At 39.6% G+C, this 9,318-nt stretch overlaps 1 protein-coding gene across 2 annotated transcripts; it reads left to right on the top strand.

Annotated features, from left to right (window-relative positions):
• The first annotated feature begins 226 nt into the window (after nucleotides 1-226).
• babam1 (BRISC and BRCA1 A complex member 1) lies at nucleotides 227-5,883 on the top strand. Of its 2 annotated transcripts, none has more exons than XM_020933388.2 (9): nucleotides 227-351; nucleotides 1,856-2,313; nucleotides 2,720-2,778; nucleotides 2,848-2,968; nucleotides 3,056-3,134; nucleotides 3,279-3,303; nucleotides 3,399-3,528; nucleotides 3,613-3,699; nucleotides 4,256-5,883. In XM_020933388.2, exons 2-9 carry the CDS (start codon nucleotides 1,870-1,872, stop codon nucleotides 4,454-4,456), a joined length of 1,146 nt encoding a protein of 381 aa, XP_020789047.1. In that variant the 5' UTR covers nucleotides 227-351; nucleotides 1,856-1,869; the 3' UTR covers nucleotides 4,457-5,883. The 2 variants fall into 2 exon arrangements, with proteins under 2 accessions (XP_020789047.1, XP_020789048.1); XM_020933389.2 differs by lacking the exon at nucleotides 227-351 and adding an exon at nucleotides 1,639-1,765.
• Nucleotides 5,884-9,318: the final 3,435 nt, after the last annotated feature.

The following is a 9,318-nucleotide window of genomic DNA, read 5'->3' as shown; positions in this document are numbered from 1 at the left end:
GAAAATTGTTTATTTAATTTGGTAGTCACATATGTTTTAACTTCAAATTAACCTAGATAATAGCCTACACATTTTCAGCTTACAATAAAATACTAAAAACATTTACAATACACACTTTTCAAAAATAAATAAACCATTAAAACAGTAATAAACCAAATAAAATGTGCTCTAGACCGTCTTTTCAAGTAAACTACAGTACCCACAATACAGTGCTTCCGTGTTTCGCCTCTAACAGGAAGTAGAGCGGTGTCTTGACGGAAGTAGTCCGAGCAGATTCAAAACAAATGTGTTGCTCTTAGATTTATTCGCTTTTCGTCGCATTTTAACGCTTTTTGACATATTTCTAGTCAGGTAAGTAGTTTCTTTAATTGCTTATGTATTTCTTACTGTTTAACATTTATGCCGGAATGATATTTGACTCATCTGAATAGCTCAGGGGCTAAACGCGCTGTCATCAAACTGCACTTGCTACGAACAGTCAAGATGCTACCATTTCAAATAAATCTTTAAAAAATGTGATTTTATGTGAAGCATAGGTTTAAAGTGAGATCGTTTCAGCAAGCACTCTTTTTTTTCTTAATGTCGTTAAAAATGTTAGCTAAGCTGCATGTATTAAAGAGAACAGCCCAGTTTCACTTGGATATTCATTTTTGGTGTATTTAACGCAGTCAAACGTTATTATTTTCCATTTACCTTTACCAGTAATTGCTCGACCTTTAATTGCTTCCCTAATACACATTTAAGAGAACAAAAGCAAAGGGTAGGTCTATTGTTCTTGTAATCAGAAGGGAAGTAACTACAGTGAACCTATGTTTTACGATTATAGATAAACTAAGATTTGGGAGGTATTATCACACGCACCTCTCCATCAACCACATCACACCCATCCTACAACAGCTCCACTGACTTTCCATCTCACACCACATTTCAGTACAAAATCCTGCTCCTGTCATTCAAAGCCCTCCATAACCTGTCACCTCCATATCTTTCTCTGAGCTCCTCCACATTGCCACACCCACCCGCTCCCTCCGCTCGTCCTTCTCTCTCCAGCTCTCTGTTCCCTCTGCCCGTCTCGTCACTATGAGGAGCAGAGCCTTCAATCGCTCTGCTCCTCAGCTTTAGAGCACTCTCCCTCCTGACCTTCGCAATCCAATTTCAAAACACACCTGTTCAGACTGGTCTATTCACTCCACCACACCAGCAGACCAGAGCTGCACTGTCTCACTTTACCTTTATGCTTTTAACTGTATGTTTTTTCCATTGTATTTAACTTTGTCTATGTTCATTGTTGTAAGGCGACCTTGAGTGTCCAGAAAGGCAACTAATAACAAAAATGTATTATTATTATTAGTTCACTATTAAAATATCAAGTTTAGAATCTATAATAAAACAATGTCCAAAAGGCTGCAAAAAGACCCAATTAAAAATACACCTTGAAGTGTGAACTTGATATTTAATCTTTCAAATAAGGATGTACTATATATGTACTATAGAGTGATAAGTCTGCACATTACCTGGAATTCATTACAAATCTTTAAAAACATGCATTTTCAGTATGAGCAGATTCGCCTCTCCACAGATCTGTCCTGTAACCTGGTCTTGTTGTTTCACATGCTTGTTTCCTGTTTAATGTCAACTGTGTCATAACATTACAGCTAATGCGTTCATAACATCTTCACGGAGACAAGCAGGTGGTGGATCCTCCATCTGAAAAGTTGCTTAATGCACCTTTAACCCCTGATTTCCCTACTTTGGACAAAACAATGTATCTTTATTTTTTTTTTCTCTTTGTTATTATATTATATTGTGATGTGTGAGCTATTGTGTCCATAATCTGTAATCTTATGCCTTGTAGAAACTTCTGCATCCATGGAGACCCCGGAGCCAGGTCCAGCTGATGGTGAGGAACGAATGGTGGAGCTGAGACCTAGAACTCGCTCCAACCCCGAGGGAGCAGAGGACCGCCGGGGCAGCACGGGCAGCCTGGGGGGTAACAGCAACGGCAGCATCCCTCAGCCTGCAGTGGGGAGCCGAGTGGAGGGAGAGGGAGAAGCGTCCACCAGTGACAGTCCTCCCAGCTCCACCACCGCCTCCGTGTCTGTCACTGTGGCTCAAACGGCGCCACCTACTGCTGCCGCTGCTGTGGCCGGCCCCAGTACTGCAGGGTCTAGCTCTAACGCTGCTGCTGGTGCTGCTGCTGTGGTTAAAGAGAGGCCCAAACCTGCACAGAGCCAACCCCCAATCAGTGCCAGCATCCCCCCTCCAGCAGAGTACCAGCTGAGGGTCCCACGGGTCAACTGTCCAGAGAAAGTGGTATGTTTCTCTCACTGGGATAATATTAAAGGTGTGATTTCGAGTGGAGGGTCCCTCAACTGCTTGTCTTCTTGGAGATTTTCTTGCTTTGCCTGGACTGTTCCACAGTATGGCATTTAACTTATCTATCACAGTCAAGACAAGTAGCCACCATGTGAAATCTATGGGAGCCAGTCTGTTTACAGGAAGAATGTATGTTTATCTTTTTCTTTTCTTTTTGTGTACCAATAAAACACCTGTAATTGAATAAATGCATGACCCTGCCTTTTTCAAACTAATGAAAAATAAGACATTTTTCAGTTTGAGCCACATTTCCCATTTTATCCAGTCCTAGTTTAAAGATAAATTATGAAATATTTTAGCTTCACATTTGTTTTATGACTATTTATTGTTTTTTTTCTTTTAGATTATTTGCTTAGATCTGTCTGAAGAAATGTCTCTGCCAAAGTTGGAGTCCTTTAATGGGTAAGCTCACTGTCATATAGTCACTTCATCAAATAGAGTCTGGAATTAAATAATTGTGTTTAAATTCAGGTCTAAAACCAACGCCCTGAACATTTCTCAAAAGATGATTGAAATGTTTGTGAGGACAAAGCACAAAATCGACAAACGGCACGAGTTTGCTCTGGTGGTGGTCAACGATGACGCCTTATGGGTGAGTCTCAGTCATCAGTATCACTTTATGTGAATTTATTTAACTGTATTTCATAAAAGTACTTTTGTGCTTTCCTGGTGTTTACAGCTGTCTGGCTTCACCTCTGACCCCAGAGAACTGTGCAGCTGCCTGTACGACCTGGAGACCAATGTGTGCGAGTCATTCAGTATCCTTTAAGCTTAGCTCAAAGCAGATGTGATCTGTGTGACATTTACACAAGCAGGGTTGGACAACATGACAAAAAAGATGTTGCTCAATCTCAGTTTTCATGAATTGAATGACTAAGTTTGACCTTAACTTGTTGCTTCAGACCTTGAAGATCTATTAAATGTTATGTAAGTAATGACTCATTTTTGCTAATTCATTTCAAATTTATCAAAAAAAGGACACCAAATTCAGAAAGTACATCTCTTTATTTTCATACCTTTAGTCGACAGAAGATTGAGTTGCCAATGATGGAGAATGTGCAGACGATTCCTCCTCCGTATGTGATTCGAACAGTTCTGATCTACAGCCGACAGGCAGGACCTCTGCAGTTCAGCCCCTCAGAGGCCGTCAATGTACGGGACTCACTCTCACAGTATAATGTATCCCATTCACAATATTTATAAAACTAAATATGGATTTGATCTTTTGTTTTGCAGAAAATGCTTCAGTCTCCATATTTCTTCTTTGACGTTGTGTACCTTCACAATGGCATGGACGAACATGGAGATGAGACCAGCTGGAGGGTGCGTTTTTGCCTTAATACAGTGTTTTTTAAATAAAATGTATTTTATTTATAACAAAAGGAAAACACAGTAGGAAGGAATTTTAGTTGATAATAGTAACAAAATGTAAATACAAAAGAAAATAAATCATTCAGGTATAAAAATTCAAATCAATATCTAGAAATAGTAAATAAATAAAATCATTTATTACAACTAGGTCAAGGCAATATGGCAAAAAAAAAAAGATTAATCTTTTTTTTCCTCTTTTTACAGTTTTGTTTAAATAAAATTTTTGTTCTTATTAAAAATAAATAAAAACTGGATTTAAAAATAATTTCCAGTAGTTAAACAATGCGGACATTTATTCATTAGCATTTCACACAAAAAATTGCCACATTTTTTCCACCAAACCACATGCCTTGACTGACAGAGGATTGGCTGCGGACCTCTCCATTAAAATGACCCGATCTGATCACTGACGATTAGAAATAGATCTCAATCTCAATTAAAATTCAATTAATAATCCTCACTCCCGCTTATCACACTCTGTCAATGGAGTTTGCTTTTCTTCTTGCAGGAAAACTATACGTCCTTCTGTAACCTGGACTCTAAGGGCATGTGCTACCGTTATGAGGTGTCTCTGTGTGGACCGGCCATAGAACTGCACAACTGTATGGCCAAGCTGCTGTCCCACCCGCTCCAGAGACCCTTCCAAAGCCATGCCTCCTACAGCCTTCTGGAGGGGGAGGATCCACAGGACGGAGAGGCAACTGTCTGATCTAATGTATGAAGAATGTCATTTACTGAACTCCAACTGGCTATCTTTACATGTGCACCACCTAGGCCTGTCACGATAACAAAGTCTGATGTGTGATTTACTGCTCAAGAAAGTATCCACCTTATTTTGGAAGTTGCCGTGGGCGACACCATCATCATTCGAGTTGTATTATTTTGTTTGGGGCTGCAGATCCTAAGCAAATTAGTTCAATAAGGATTATAAAGCATCCCAGAGAATCAGTTCAGTGTTGACAAATGAGCCTACTTTAAGTAATATTTCAGCTGCAAAACTTTTCTCAAATTCTTAATGAATGGGATCCACATTTAACAGGAAGTGCCATAACAAGAAGTTCTTGCGCCTCGAGATCACACACACGTGAAGAAACTGATCTTGTGAGATTGTTTATCATTTAGTTTACATCTAGAGTGGAATTAAAAGAGTTAAGGGCTAGTAAATGACAAAAAGAAGGTCTACTACTACTGTTACTACAAAAATATGAAATTAGGCCAAAATCGCAAACGGGATCACACAAGTATTTTATGATACATTATTTCAAAGTCTCATCTTGTCTTCTTTTTGTGGACCTAATCTCGTGTCCCGTCTTGTGGAAATCGTGCCTCGTCCCACCCCTAATGATAATACAATACAGTAATTACCGTGACAGGCCTCAGTGAGTGTTATCTGATTCCTGGAGTTGTTAAAATTATATGTGGAAATCTAAACTTGATGTGAGTAATCTGATTGTTATTAATTACAAATGATCTCATTTCTGCACCAATAATCAGATCTCCAGTTGTCAGATTTCACTGTCCATGTAAATGTAGCCACTGTTAAGTTATCTAAGGAGGATGGTGTTGGTGGGGCTGAAGTCAGGGTAAAGCGAAAATACAATGAATGACATGCACTTAAAAGACTGCACAGCTGAAAAGTAGAAAATGAAAAAGGAAGATATTATGTGACAGTTATGTTCTTAAAGCTGCACTATGTAACATGTCATGGACTTGCTTGTCTGCTTGGAGATGTTATTGCGTTGCCTGCAATGTTCCACAATCTGGCATTACAGTTATCTATTTTGGATTTTCAACGGGTGTTTTATTACAAAAAAAATTGCCTAAAACAAGGTTACCTCTGTCATTTGCCCTGGCGGCTTCACGTGCTTGTCTCCATGGTGATTAATAAGTTTAATGTTATAACTGTGGTGGATTCCAGACTAAGCAATCACATCTCCATGGTAACAGGTGTCTACATCAGAAAAGTTACACAGTACAGCTTTAAAAGTAACACTACAGCCCCTCTGTGCAGACCACTCTGTCTCCTGTTATTTTTATGTTTTTATTTGTAATGTTCTTTCTTACTGTGGCCCATTGTACTGTCAACTTCACTCTCATTCTGAACAATAGGATGTATAATAAATAATTTACTTTTTATGACTTTTTTATTCTCTTGCTATTATTCTCACTTCTGCTTTTCTATCAGCAGAGGGCAGCAAAGTTCCACTAGTCTCCATGCCTTCAGCAGAGTTTAATTTCATGTCAGTTGACCAAGTGTACAGTAACTTAGCATTTATCATTTTATTAATTAATCTAACACTAAATATAAGCAAATTGAATAATGACACAATTCGCCTTGTCATAGAGTTACTTTTGTTACTTGATTTCTCCAAAATTCTCAAGTAAAATGATAAGTTATTATCATACAGAATATTATATTACAGAAATTATCAATGAGTAAGAGTATTTGCTAAAATTATGTGTCAGAATCACATTTATTAATTTTTATACAGCGCTTTTCCACCTTCAAGGCACTCAAAATGCTTTTATAACAAGGAATCACTCACACATTCACACACATTTATACACCAGTGTACAACACACACACTGGGGGAGAGATAGGTTAGGTGACTTGCCCAAGGACACAACGACAGCATTCTTCTGTGGGAGCTGGAATCACACCAGCCAACCTGTGGGTTAGTGGATTTGACTGCTCAACCTGTGATGTTGATGTTGAGAGCGAGATTCAAACTGCCAACCTTCAAACAAACACTTTACCAACTGAGCTACTGTCAGCTTGATCTAGTATTTCTGTATTCAAACAGAAAAAGTATAAAGTAATGCACAGTTATCATGCACTGTTCTGCTGCTTAGATCAAGAAATATAAAAATAACATACCAGCTTTTTCCTCATACTGATGAAGATTAGCAAAATAAGTACCTGAAAGTAAATGGTCAGTATTTTACTTTTGTTTAGGTTGAGATCACCATCTGCCTGTGATCTCCATGGAGATATCATTGCTTCGTCTTGAATGTTTCACAGTGTAGCATTTAAACCTGGTATTTATTAAATTACTCCCCAAAAAAAACTTAAATTCTTACTTACCGCTCCACAGATCAGAATGCAACTTGGCCTGGCAACGTGACCGGCTCGCCATCAAGGTAGATACACTCAATGCCATACTGTGGGACATTCCAGACAAAGCAATACAATAACATCCCCATGGAGACAAGTGGTGGCAGATCAGAAAAAAAATAGTGCACTTTTAATATTACTCAAGAACATTTCAAAAGATTCTCCTCAAATCTGTTGTAATTTGCAGACTTCACCCATATTTATCATTAGTTGTCAGATTTGAAGATCTATCCACAAACCTGCTTCAAGTTTGGAAGTTTCTGACCACTCTGCTCTCAACTTATTTTTAAAACTTTGTTGCTGGGAAAAAAAGTACAGTTCAGATTTTTTTTCCCACTCCATTCTCCATCACTGTATCCTGAGAAAGCCCCTCTGTCTCATCCATCAGTATAAATGAATGCCTTTATCAAACCCCGCTCCTGTTATCTTTGCTGTTTTTGATGATTTCACCTTTCACTGTGTTTACTTATCTTCATACGAGTTTTTATCTGTCTTTTTGCCCATTGCGCTTCCTGTTTTTGTTCAGCTGTCTGTCCACTCCATGTTGCGGTGGCGATCCATAAATTCCCGCTGTTTCCGGTGAGGACAGGCTGTCAGCTGGACAATGGGGAGCAGGAAAAACCACCGAGCTCAGAAAGGCGAACTCGAGACTGGCCCGGAGTAAGGAGGTAACTGCCCCACGTCAAAGCCACGCAGAAGGGAGGTAGGGAGGAGGAGGAGGAGGAGAGGGGGAAGAGAGAGGGAGGTGGAGGAGGGATGGATAGAGGAGGGGAGAGCCTGCAGCGTTACACAGTATGCAGGGTGACCAGAGTTTCAATATCAAAAATCAAAAACTGGGACACTCCTGGTTTGGAGAATAAAATAAATGTGAAAAATGAAGATAAGTACAAAAAAAGTGTTTGTATTTGATAGAGGGTTTAGTGTATGGAACAATCTGAGTGATGATTTATAAAAAAAGTCTAACACTGTAGAAGCACTGAAGAAGTATGAAGTGTTATGTTTGGAAAGATATAGAGCTCTGGAATGAATGAATTATGCATTAAATTCTTTGTTTGTTTGTTTGTTTTAAGTTATATTTTTTCTCTTATATATACACTACCGGTCAAAAGTTTTAGAACATCCTAATTTTTCCAGTTATTTATTGCAGTTCAAGTCGCGCAAGTTCATTGAGGAGATGAGGAGAAGGAAAGAGGAGGAAAGGAGATGAGGAGAAGGAAAGGAGGAAAGGAGATGAGGAGAAGGAAAGAGGAGGAAAGGAGATGAGGAGAAGGAAAGGAGGAAAGGAAATGAGGAGAAGGAAAGGAGGAAATGAGATGAGGAGAAGGAAAGAGGAGGAAAAGAGATGAGAAGAAGGAAAGGAGATGAGGAGAAGGAAATGAGGAGAAGGAAAGAGAGGGAAAGGAGATGAGGAGAAGGAAAGAGGAGGAAAGTAAATGAGGAGAAGGAAAGAGGAGAAAAGGAGATGAGGAGAAGGAAAGGAGATGAGGAGAAGGAAATGAGGTGAAGGAAAGAGAGGGAAAGGAGATGAGGAGAAGGAAATGAGGTGAAGGAAAGAGGGAAAGGAGATGAGGAGAAGGATAGGAGGAAAGGAGGTGAGGAGGAGGAAAGGAGGAAAGGAGGTGAGGAGAAGGAAAGAGGAGGAAAGGAAATGAGGAGGAAATTAGATAAGAGAGAAAGGAGAAGGAAAGGAGGAAAGGAAATGAGGAGAAGGAAAGGAGGAAATGAGATGAGGAGAAGGAAAGAGGAGGAAAAGAGATGAGAAGAAGGAAAGGAGATGAGGAGAAGGAAATGAGGAGAAGGAAAGAGAGGGAAAGGAGATGAGGAGAAGGAAAGAGGAGGAAAGTAAATGAGGAGAAGGAAAGAGGAGAAAAGGAGATGAGGAGAAGGAAAGGAGATGAGGAGAAGGAAATGAGGTGAAGGAAAGAGAGGGAAAGGAGATGAGGAGAAGGAAATGAGGTGAAGGAAAGAGGGAAAGGAGATGAGGAGAAGGATAGGAGGAAAGGAGGTGAGGAGGAGGAAAGGAGGAAAGGAGGTGAGGAGAAGGAAAGAGGAGGAAAGGAAATGAGGAGGAAATTAGATAAGGAGAAGGAAAGGAGATGAGGAGAAGGAGATGAGGAGAAGGAAAGGAGGAGAAGGAAAGAGGAGGGAAGGAGATGAGGAGAAGGAAAGAGGAGGAAAGGAAAGAGAGGGAAAGGCAGATGAGGAGAAGGAAAGGAGGCGAGGAGAAAGAAAGAGTAGGAAAGGAAATGAGGAGGAGAAAAGGAGATGAGGAAAAGGAAAGAGGAGGAAAGGAGATGAGGAGAAGGAAAGAAAAATGTGAAAAATGAAGATAAGTACAAAAAAATAAAAAGTGATTGTATTTGTTAGAGGGTTTAGTGTATGGAACAATCTGAGTGATGATTTTTTTAAAAATCTAACACTGTAGATGCCTTCAAAAAAGAGGCTCTGGAATGAAT

The sequence above is a fragment of the Boleophthalmus pectinirostris genome, unplaced genomic scaffold (genome assembly GCF_026225935.1).
Source record: "Boleophthalmus pectinirostris isolate CB_2022bp ecotype Guang Dong unplaced genomic scaffold, ASM2622593v1 HiC_scaffold_7, whole genome shotgun sequence".
NCBI classification, from domain to species: Eukaryota; Metazoa; Chordata; class Actinopteri; order Gobiiformes; family Gobiidae; genus Boleophthalmus; species Boleophthalmus pectinirostris.
Note: the sequence above shows the minus strand (reverse complement) of the source record. Positions and strands in the feature narration are given on the sequence as shown.